General features: G+C 42.5%; 1 protein-coding gene across 1 annotated transcript; it reads left to right on the top strand.

Annotated features, from left to right (window-relative positions):
- LOC113264878 (olfactory receptor 4X1) lies at nt 1-930 on the top strand. Its single transcript, XM_026511855.2, has one exon. It carries the CDS (start codon nt 1-3, stop codon nt 928-930), a length of 930 nt encoding a protein of 309 aa, XP_026367640.1.
- The last annotated feature ends 10,861 nt before the right edge of the window (nt 931-11,791 follow it).

Below are 11,791 nucleotides of genomic sequence, written 5' to 3' on the forward strand. Positions count from 1 at the left end.
ATGGCAGCTAAAAACAATGTGACTGAAATCATTCTTTTGGGGTTTTCCCCCAACCAGGATGTACAGAAGACCATTTCTGTGGTATTTCTCCTCATGTACACGGCCATTGTCCTGGGTAACGGCCTCATTGTGGCAACAATCATGGCCAGCAAAGTGCTCACCTCCCCCATGTATTTCTTCCTCAGCTACTTGTCCTTTGTGGAGATCTGTTACTGCTCTGTCACAGCCCCCAAGCTCATCCTTGACTCTTTTATTGAAAGGAAAAGCATTTCCCTCAAGGGCTGTATCACTCAGATATTTTTCCTCCATTTCTTTGGTGGTACTGAGATCTTTCTCCTGACAGTCATGGCCTATGACCGCTACGTGGCCATATGCAAACCCCTGCACTACACCGTCATCATGAACCGGCGCGTGTGTGGCCTCTTGGTGGGTGCAGCATGGGGTGGGGGCTTGCTGCATTCTGTTGGGCAAACGTTCCTCATTTTCCAGCTGCCGTTCTGTGGCCTCAAGGTCCTTGATCACTACTTCTGTGATGTCCACCCCATGCTGACGCTGGCCTGCTCAGACACCTTCCTCATTGGTGTGCTCATCATCCTCAATGGTGGCTCCATTTCAGTGATCAGCTTCATGGTACTGCTTGCTTCCTACGTGGTCATCTTGTGCTCCCTGAGGACGCGGACCTCAGAAGGTCGGCGCAAGGCTCTGTCCACCTGTGCCTCTCACATCGCGGTCGTGGGCCTGTTCTTCATTCCCTGTTCCTTTGTCTACATGAGGCCCTGTGTCACCCTCTCTGCAGATAAGATAGTCGCTGTGTTTTACACAGTGCTCACGCCTCTCTTAAACCCCTTCATTTACTCCTTCAGGAATGCTGAAGTGAAAAATGCCATGAGGAGACTGATGAGGAGAACAGTGATTTGGGGAGAGAAATAGATGATTAAGTTAGGGGAAACTGGAGGAGTAAGGGATGGGAAGCTGGGGCAGTGAGATCCCACTCTGCCTCTACCTTTAAATGATGGGTTGGCCTTGGGCCAGTCACCTTTTTTCTTTAAATTTCAGTTTTCTCATCTTTATGAGATTGGACAGGATTGAAGGAGCCTCTAGAATGAGGTCTAGGGGTCTTCTGCTGCTGCACTTCCACATTTGACCGTGACCTTGAGGCAGCTTGGCTGGTTTTGAAAGAATGAACTCTTCCAGAAAGCCAGGGTCTTTCTGGGAATAATGAGGAGGTTAGTGGAAGAGGAGGAGGGCTGCCTTGGGGGTCAGTGTCCCTGTGTCTTTTGTGTTGGAAGAGCCTGAACCTTTGGATTTGGGGAGGAGGAAGGTAGGGAGAGAAATAGAAGTCACTCAAATGCTTGGAAATTCTATTAACTTGATATACTGAAGATTTGCCCAGTGGGTTCTGGGCAGCCCAACTGACCTAGAAGGGTTTAGTCCACAGAGCAGAAGGCATTTTGACTCCTCCCAGCAGATTCACATGAGCTCACATTAGCATTAAACTCATGTCTTCAAAAAATTAAATGGAACCATAGGTTCCATTTTAAGTGACTTGAAAGCACTAGATAATGATACCTACTTGTAGGCACAAGCTCTGTTTTCCACATATCATTAACATTTTGGTGTCTGATATTCTCTTCTGTTCATACCTGTCTGTCCTTTTTCTCTTATTTTCCCTCCTGATGCCTTTCTTGTTTGGCCCATTAGTTTTCTCTGTCTTCAGCCTCTTGACTTCTTGTGCTTCTTGTCCATTCCCACAAAGCACCCTGATAACCCACTTTCCTGTACCACCATATTACCTTGTCACTCTGCATCTCTGAGCCCCCTAACTCCTTCCCAGTCCTCACTCTGGGCATGCCTGTTGATTAATGGTTTAACTGCCCTTGAGTCCTCCCTGTTTGTTGTATGATATTTTGATCTTTTTTTGAGTCCTACACCACACAACATGGTCATGTGCTCCCAAACCGTAACCCCAACACTGACCCTAATTCACAGCACATGATTTGTTCCCCCATATACTTCCAGATTCATCACTTGGAAATAATTCCCTTATTTTATCTTTTTTCCCCCTCAAAAATCTTCTATGACTCCTCATTGCCTTCTGAATCAATCCTCCTTGATATGCAGCACCCTCAAGGCCTGGCCCTCTCTTAATGTTCTTTATTTATTTTCAATGACACTTTTGTTGCACTCACTGTTTTCTGAACATCACCTTGTGCCTTCCACCTCAAATAGTTTTCCCATCTCTACCTGTTAACATTCTACCTATCTTCCAATGCCTGTCTGAAATGCTGGTACCTTTAGGAAGCTTCCCTAATGATCCTATTCAGGTATGCCCTTTTGCTTTGTTTTGAATTCCCACAGCACTCAGAGTCCTTTAAGGCTTTTACTTCATATATTTCAGTGCTTATTCCTCTCACCCCTGACTGTCACTCTCTTGAGAATGTGGCCTGGATTGTACTTACCTTTGTATCTTGCCTTAAGGGACATATAGTAAAGCTCAATAAACATTTGACCAATTAAATTTCTGGATGCCTTTAGTGCTTTAGATATAAAAGTGGTTGTTGTATCTCTCTTTTCCTCTCAATTATGTAATTGAGATCGCAATATTTTATCACTGAAGACAAACACTCACTCTTGATATTGTTTCTGAGAATAATATTTATAAATAAAACGGAACATGTATGTATGTGTATATTTTACTATTTACTATTTACTATTTTATCTCATTTAATCCTAAAACACTGTGGTGAGGTGGGTATGACTCTCCTGTTTTATAGATGACGAGACTGAGTCTCGGGGAGATCAATATTTTGACTGCGGTCACGCAGCCTGAGTTCAAACCCAGGTCTGCCTGATTTCTAAGCCTCTGCTCTCTGTGTGCATTCCTCCGCTTCTCTTTAGAGATCACCAGAACATAAACACTTCCGCATCTCTGAATCCCAAATCTGAGGGCTGATCATCTCCTTATTGTCGGTATTTCCCTCCGGGATCACTGCAGAGTACATAAAAAGTGTTTTTTAAAAACTACGTAGCGCGAACTGCCTGAGGCGTGTTCCCAGGGATTTCTGGGTCCGTAGAAAAGCAGGGTCTGAGATGCCGGCTCTGGAAGTGGGGGGTGGAACGCAGGAAGATAGGAGGGTGCTTTCGGCTCAGGCTCCTCTTCTCAGGCAGGCAAAACACGGGCATTGAGCTGCACGAGTTACGTGATATGTGGGATCAAAACTCGTGCTGGCCAGAAAGAGACTTATTTTCTAGTGACAATGCTGAAAGAAGCACCGTTCTTGAGAATATCATACAGGTTGGAAAATGGGAAATAGGAGTCCAAAAACTATATGAATTGTCGGGGTGCCTGGGTGGCCCAGCGGTTAAGCGCCTTCGGCTCAGGGCGTGATCCCGGCGTTATGGGATCGAGCCCCACGTCAGGCTCCTCTGCTATGAGCCTGCTTCTTCCTCTCCCACTCCCCCTGCTTGTGTTCCCTCTCTCGCTGGCTGTCTCTATCTCTGTCGAATAAATAAATAAAAAATCTTAAAAAAAATCTATATGAATTGAGAGCTCACAAATACATTTCCTAAAATTAAATCTCAGGAGAGTGCGGCCCCGTAGGTGCTACAGTGTTCAGTTGGCAGGGGAGGAGCATGCAGGTCAAGGATTCTTCCAAAGCCCTTGATGTTTTGTCCCCATGAGCTGTTGACCAACTCTGTTTCAGAGTCCAGAATTCTTCACAGGCGAGTTGTTCAGGATATTCCTGTGTTGCTGTCTTGAACCTCCTCTCTGATTTTTTTTTAATAGAGAGAGGAGAGAGAGAGTGTGCACATGCAAGCGAGCAGGGGAGGGGCGGAGGGAGAGGGAGAGAGAGACTCTTAAGCAGCTCCACACCCAGGGCAGAGTCTGATGTGGGGCTTTATCTTATGACCCAGCATGACCTGAGCCGAAATCAAGAGTCAGATGCTCAACTGACTGAGCCACCCAGGTGCCCTATCACCTCTCTGATTTTTGAATGTTGAAACAACCTTGCTTTCCTGAGATAAACCCCACTCGGTCATGATCTATTATCCCTTGTATACGTTCTTGCATTTGATTTAAATGTATTTTATTCAGGATTTTTTGCATCTGTGTTCATGAGTGATGTTTGTGATTTTCTTTTCTTAAAGCATTTTTTTTGGTTAGGTTTTGGTGGTAGAATTGTGCTGGTCTGATAAATAACTGGGGAAATCTTCTCTTCTAGTTTTAAAAACATTTGTGTAAGTTTGGTGTTATTTCTCCTTTAAGTGGTTGATGAAACCAATGAATTCATCCTGGCTTGGAATTTTTTTGGTGTGTGTGTTGCTAAACTGTGAATTCAATTTATTTAACAGATATAGGGCTATTCAGATTTTCTGTCTCATTTTGGGTCAGTTATATAAGTTGTATTTTTTGGGGGGGAATTTATACTTTAACCTAAGCTGTAGAATTTGATGACCTTAAATCAACAAATGACATTAATATTGAAACTTAAGGTTAAAAATATATTCTCATTATCCTTTATTTTCTGAGGTGTATGTAGTGCTCATCTTTTCCTTTCTCAAATTAAAAATTTATACTTTCTTGGTTTTTTGTTTTTATTTTTGTCTTTTTTAAAATTCAAAGCCCATTTGGAGATTTCTTAGTTTTCTTGATATCTTCACAGAATCATTGTCTGGTTTTTATCAAAAATGTTTTCTGTTTTTGTTTTCTATGTGATTAATTTCTATCTTCTTTCTTTCCTTCTACTTTGATCGTATTTAAATTTTCTCTTATATCTTTTATCTTTCAAGGTACAGACTTAGTTACACTTTTTTCTTTTTTGTTTAAATTCAATGAGCCAACATGTAGTTCATCATTAGTCTCAGATGTAGTGTTCAGTGATTCATCACTTGTGTGCAGCTAGTTCTCATCACATAACAGCCAGTGCTCATCACATCACCTGCCCTCCTTAATGCTGTCACCCAATTACCCCATCACCCCACCCACGTCCCCTCCAGCAATCCTCAGTTTGTTTCCTATAGTTAATAGCCTCTCCTGTTTTTTCTGCCTCAGTGATGACTTTCCAGCTTTCCCTCCTTTCTATGATCCTCTGTGCTGTTTCCTATATTCCCACATATGAGTGAAACCATATGATAATTGTCTTTCTCTGATTGACTTATTTCACTCAGCGTAATATCATCCAGTTCCATCCAGGTCGAGGTAAATGGTAACTATTCATCCTTTTTGATGGCTAAGTAATATTCCATTGTATATATATACCACATCTTCTTTATCCATTCATCTGTCGATGACATCTCGGCTCTTTCCACAGTTTGGCTATTGTGGACATTACTGCTATGAACATTGGGGTGCATGTACTCCCTGATTTCTAGTTTAATTCCACTGTGAATGACATCATTCTTTTTACATTTTGTTTCATGGCCTGACATAAGGTCTGTCCTGGTGAACATGTATGCTTGAAAGAGTAAGTATTCAGTTTTAAGTTGTTGGGCTCTACGAATATCAGGTAGGTTAAGGTGGTTCATATGAGGTTGTTCAGATCCATGTTTTTAATGATTTTAAAAATTGAATCCTACTTCCACTTGCTGGGGATTGTTGGTGGTGGTGTTAACATCTCTTGCTATTATTGTGGAGTTGTATAGTGATTTATTTAAGCCCAAGAAAGAAAACATTGCAGATGAGAGACTGGCATACCAGAGATGGTAAGCCACTTAAAGGTTATATATCCTCCAGGTGGCAAAGACAGCCTTTAGACAAGGCAGCTTGACTCGTTAGTTCATGCTTTGAAACACCCTATAATATTGCCCCTTGTCTGTCTTACTATCCTCACAGGGTGGAAATACTTTTCAAAATGCTATGTTAACATAAGGCAACAGTCAAAGGGCTAGTTTAGTTCAAATTTGTCTCTGTTACTTAATAAACAACAATAAAAAACAGATCAGTTCCTATTTAATGCCGGCTATTTATATGTACATATTATATTTGATACCTCCCCATGTAGGAGATGGCATAAAACCATGTCCTAGATATTGTAACTGCTTAATAACTACTGTTGAATGAATGAATTTGGGATGATTCAGCATAGACATCCAAAGTCAGGATAAAAACAGCAGCTCCCTTGGCCTGTAAAGTTTGAACCACTAAGTTAATGTGACAAGGGGGACGGCTGTCTCTATGGCCCACTCCTCTAATTGGGATGCAATGCCCGTGGGGTCTCATTAGCACGTCCCAAGGTACTCTTGCTAACCATGAATGTGCTGTGGCTTCCAAAGAACAGGAGCTCAACTCTGGCCATGGCTTTGGCTGGGGTGATTCCACATGAGCTTCCCTGAACCTTCTGTGTTTAAAAGTTTACTGCAGCCTTTTACTTCTCTGACTTCTTGACTTCTTGACTTCCAGTGCTCCTCTGAGGAGGGTTGGGGCTCACTAAGGTCAGTTTTCATGGAGTGTTGGTGTTTGGGGGACTCTCTGGCTGGAATAAGCCTGAACTGACCAAGGATCCTTGTAGAAAACAGATGTCCTCCCTGGCTTGGCTCTCTCTGTTTTGTTCTCAGTGTCCAGATGACAGTCCTGCTGCCAGTCTCTTAGTATTTCTCAGGTTTTTGCCTCCACATGCACCAAGTGTGAGTTGATTTTTTTTTTTTTTTCCAGATTCCTGTGGTATCTCTGGAATCCTTCTCCATCAGCCATTTTCTTGTTCACACTTTAGCTGCTGAGGCCGTGTCCTCTCTGGGTGATCAGATGCTCCCGCTTCCCTAGTCAGGAGTGTTGTCTAGTGATTAAGAAGGTTGTTTTGAAGTCAGGCACCCTGGGTTGCATTGCTGCCTCTGACCCTTCCTAGTGCAAGAACATGGCCAAGTCACTTATTCGCTCTGACCCTCATTTTCCTCATTTGAAAAAATAGGAACAATCACAGCAATTTCTCAGAGTGATGTTGGTTGATTAAGTGAGATGATGCCTTTAAAGCGTGCTGTATAGGGCCTGGCATACAGTCCTGCTCGATAAATGCAAGCACATGTTATACTGACTGCTATGGTTACTGTTCCCTGTGCTTGTGGGAAGTTGAAGCTCAGAGTGTGTCCTCACAAGTCTTATTCCTTAGAGGCTTGCCATAGGAATGCCCAGACCAGGGCGAGGTTACTGTTCATGGCTCAGGGAAGTGGAGGGGTCAGAGTTCACAGAGCTGGTCCACTTCCCCAGGCTTTCAAACAGGCTGTCCTAGTATGTGGTCCCTGACACCACTTAACTTTTTGGAAATGGAGCAATTCCAGGGTGTATTTCACTGCAGTGCGGTCTTGGCAGGCTTTTCCCAAAGCCCAGGCCCCCAGGCAAGGTGTTCTTCCCTGTAAATGAATCCTCTGATACCCGAAGCTTGAGGGACTCTTAAAAGACTTATTTACATTTTAATCTTTTAAAGTAGGAATGTTTGTAGATTGCGTTACAAATTTCCTTTCTCTTTCAAGACAGACAATGTATCTGAAAACTGGTAAGAGATCTCATTCAGCCCAGGGCATGGTAAACGTGGAACTTGGACCTCTAACACGCAACCAATCCCAGGCAAAGCAGTGAAAGGAATTAGTAATGACAGAAAGCTACCTACTTGCTTTTTCTAGTTTAAAAAAAAAAAAAATTTATTTACTGATTTTGAGACAGAGAGTATGCGCTCGAGTGAGCACAGGCAAGGGGAGGGGCAGGGGCAGAGGGAGAGAGAATCTCAAGTGGACTCCATGCTGAGAAGGGAGCCTGAGGCTGGGCTTGATCTCAAGACCCCAAGATCATAACCTGAGCCGAAATCAAGAGTTGGATGCCCACCAACTGAGCCACCTGGGTGCTGCTATTTTTTTTTTTAACTCATCAAATATTGATTATCATTGTCAGTGAAATTAATTTTTTGGGGTTATTTCTATGTTTCCAGCTTAGAATCACAGCACTTAGTCCAGCTTTTTATGTATAGGTGGGGAAATAGAACACAAAGAGAGGGTCACTCAGCTACCATTGACAAAGTTGGGACTTACACTGGGGTCTTTCGGCTTCCAGAGCAGTGCCTTTTTCATGGTGGTCCGCTACCTCCTTTGGACAATATTAAGTCCACCGTGAATCTCTGAAGTTTTCCAGTAGTAGGAGGCTAGGGAAGGGAGGAAGGTGCAGCACACCAGCATTGCGGGGGGGTGGGGGGGGGAGGGGGGGAGGGGAGAGCGCTGAGAGCTCTCTGACAAGAAGATCTGCAGTGTCTCCCAGACTGCACGGTAATTCCACTTGTTGGTGATCTCGCAAGTCACTTAAACACTAATTTTTTGAGCTTCCTTTTCCTCATCTCTGAAGTGAGCATATTATCATAGTTATCTTAAAGGGTTGTGCTGAGCGGGAACTGGGAGAATGTGTGAAGCTCATGGACTGAGTCTGGCCTGCGGCAGCTCTGTAATGGTGTTGGGGACGTGCTAGCAGGAGGGGGGAGCCCCTTCCATACTCTGCTGGTCTGATTCACGACCTCATCAACTATGAGGTCCAAGAGTGTGTTCATGATTTAAGGATGGCATGAGGGATTCAGACAGTGTGAGAGAAGAGGAAACAAGGACAAAATGAGTTCCTGGGGGAGAGGAGGGAGGTGTTTGAAGATGTTCAGGTTGGAGAAGAATAGTTGGGGTCTGGAGTTAATGACCATCCTTGTTTCTTTGGTGTCTTCTGTAATTCTGGAGGAATTAGTGATGGGTGTGTGTATATTTACAATTGTTATACCCTCTGTTGGATTGATCCCTTTGTCATTATGTAATGCCCTTCTTCGTCTCTTGTTACCATCTTTGTTTTCATGTATTTTGTCTGATACAAGTATTGCCTCATGCCTTTTTTTTTTTTCACTTCCATTTGCATGGTGAATATTTTCCAGCTTTTCATTTTCAGTTTGTATGCATCTTCAGGCCTGAGGTGAGTTTCTTGTTGGTAGGGTATAGATGTATCTTGTTTTTTTGATCCATTCCACCACTCTATGTCTTTTGATTGGAGCACTTAGGCAGTTTACATTGCAGGTAATTATTGATAGGTGTGTGATTATTGCTATTTTAAAAATTTGTTTGTTCCTTTTGTTTTCTCTTGCTTTTTCTTTGTGATTGATGAATACCTATTTTGTTTTTTTTGGCTTTCTTTTTATTTTTTTGTGTCTGTATCGTAGGTGTTGGGTTTGTGGTTATCATGAAATTCATAGATAGCATCCTAAGTATATAGCAGTGCCTAGTAATTTGATGGTCATTTAAGTTCAAACACATTCTACATTTATTTTATTTTTTAATTTAAATTCAACTAGCCAAAATACAGTATATCATTATTTCAGATGTAGCGTTCAGTAATTCATCAGTTCACATTCTATATTAAAAAGAAAAAAATGCTTTCTTCTTCCCTTCTCTTCTATTTTTACTTCCTTCTCCATATTTTATGTGGCACTGTCATATTTTACATCTTTTTATTCATAGTCTTTAAATATCTAATCATGGCCATTTCTTTTCCACCTACAGAAGCCCCTTTAACTTTTCTTGTAAGGCTCCTTTAGTGATGATAAACTCCTTTACCTTTTGTTTGTAGGAGAAAGTTTTGAGTCAGTCTGGTTTGATCTGGCTTCTTGTGGCTTTGTTTTGGAAAGCTACCAAGACTGGCCTCTGACTTTCCCAGTACCTGGCCAGGACTTCTTTACTGGCCTCCGGGTGTCCTGTTAGAACCTAGCTAACTGCCTCTAACACTAGTTGCTCTTTTAAACCAAGGGATTTCTCTGTGCCCAAGGACAGAGGAATCTGTTCCCGGGCCCTTACTATTCCTCCCCACTCCCACTTACAGCGTCAGGGGTGGGTTTCTCTTTGTAACCCCATCTCTGTCTCTCTTGCCATTCTATCTTCGGTTGTTCAGGAGCTGTTCAGTCAGCCCCCAGTTCTTCTAGAATTGTTCTATTAATAGGTATAATTTGGTGTGTTCTGTGGAGATGGTGGGTTCAGTCTTCCTATGTCACCATCTTGAACTGGAATGCTGCCTTTTGTTTAAACTTTGAAACTGAGGTCCTGAAAAGTTAATTGATTTGCCAAAGTTCACAGTTAGCATATAGCATAGCTGGGACCTTGTGATATTGTGGGTTATAATTAGAAATAGTTATTTGGTGTTTGTCCCCATTTGTCGCACACAGCTTCTAAAACCCTTGAATTTCATGAGTGGTGAGAGATAAGGGTGTCTTTCATTACATTAATGAGGTGAACTTTGGAATGCCCCTAGGTCCCCTAAGGATGGGGGCTGGTTGCCTGGGGAACCAACTCTGGGATTGCAGGATTGGTTCTCTTTCTCTTTCTTTCTTCCTTTCTTCCTTTTCTTTCTTTCTTTCTACCTTCCTTCCTTCCTTCCTTCCTTCCTTCCTTCCTTCCTTCCTTCCTCTTTCTTTCTTTCTTTCTTTCTTTCTTTCTTTCTTTCTTTCTTCTTTCTTTCTTTCTTTCCTTTCTTTTCTTTCTTTCTTTCTTTCTTTCTTTCTTTCTTTCTTTCTTTCTTTCTTTCTTTCTTTCTTTCTTTCTTTCTTTCTTTCTTTCTTTCTTTCTTTCTTTCTTTCTTATGTTAGTCACCATACAGTACATCCTTCGTTTTTGATGTCATGTTCCATGATTCATTATTTGCGTATAACACCCAGTGCACCATGCAATATGTGCCCTCCTTAATACCTATCACTGTGCTTACCCATTCCCCCACCCCCCCCATCTCTAAAACCCTCAGTTTGTTTCCCAGAGTCCATAGCCTCTCATGGTTCGTCTCCTCCTCTGATTCCCCCCTTCATTTTCCCCTTCCTTCTCCTAATGTCCTCCCTGCTATTCCTTATGTTCCACGTAAGTAAAACCATATGATAATTGTCTTTCTCTGCTTGACTTATTTCACTTAGTATAATCCCCTCCAGTTCCATCCATGTCAGTGCAAATGTTGGGTAATCATTCTTTCTGATGGCTGAGTAATATTCCATTGTATATATGGACCACATCTTCTTTATCTATCTGTCTGTTGAAGGGCATCTCAGCTCCTTCCACAGTTTGGCTATTGTGGACATTGCACCCCAATGTTCAGAGCAGGGTTGGTACTTTCAATTCCATCCCTAGAACATGGGGGAGGGAAGAGGGACTGATGGTTGAATGATGGCCAATGGCCAATGATTTAATCACTCATGCCTAAATAATGAAGCCTCCATAAAAACCCCAAAATGTTGGGGTCTGGAGAGCTTCCAGATTGGTGAACAGGTGGAGATTTGGGGAGAGTGATGCACTTAGAGAGCATGGAAGCTCCATGCCCTTACAGCAAACCTTGCTTTATGCATCTCTTCCATCTGGCTGTTCCTGAGTTATATCCTTTAATAATAAATCTTTGTCTGAATTCTGTGAGCTGCTCTAGCAAATTAATCAAACCCAAGGAGTACGATCATTGGAATCTTTGCTCTATAGCCATAAGGTCAGAAGCACAGGTGATAACCTGGGTGGCAACTGGCATTTGAAGTGCGGGGCAGGGGCCAGTCTTGTAGGCCTGAACTCTTAACCTGGGGGATCTGAAACTATCTCCAGGTACGTAGTGTCAGAATTGAGTTGAATTGTAGGACACTCATGTGGTTTCTGAGAATTGCTTGTAGGTGTGGCGATCTCTTCTCCCTCAATTGCAGTTTGGTGTTAGAACCATTATGAGACCTGAATACAGTTTTCTGATTCCCTGAATTTGGGAAACTTTCTTATATCACACAATTTGTGTCCTTGCAGAGCTAACTACTTTGTTGGTGCTCAGGGCAGAGAAGCC

The sequence above is a fragment of the Ursus arctos genome, unplaced genomic scaffold (assembly GCF_023065955.2).
Source record: "Ursus arctos isolate Adak ecotype North America unplaced genomic scaffold, UrsArc2.0 scaffold_23, whole genome shotgun sequence".
In the NCBI taxonomy this organism is placed as follows: Eukaryota; Metazoa; Chordata; class Mammalia; order Carnivora; family Ursidae; genus Ursus; species Ursus arctos.

Coding starts and splice junctions, on each gene's coding strand:
- LOC113264878 (XM_026511855.2), top strand. CDS start 1: ATGGCAGCTAAAAACAATGTGACTGAAATCATTCTTTTGGGGTTTTCC.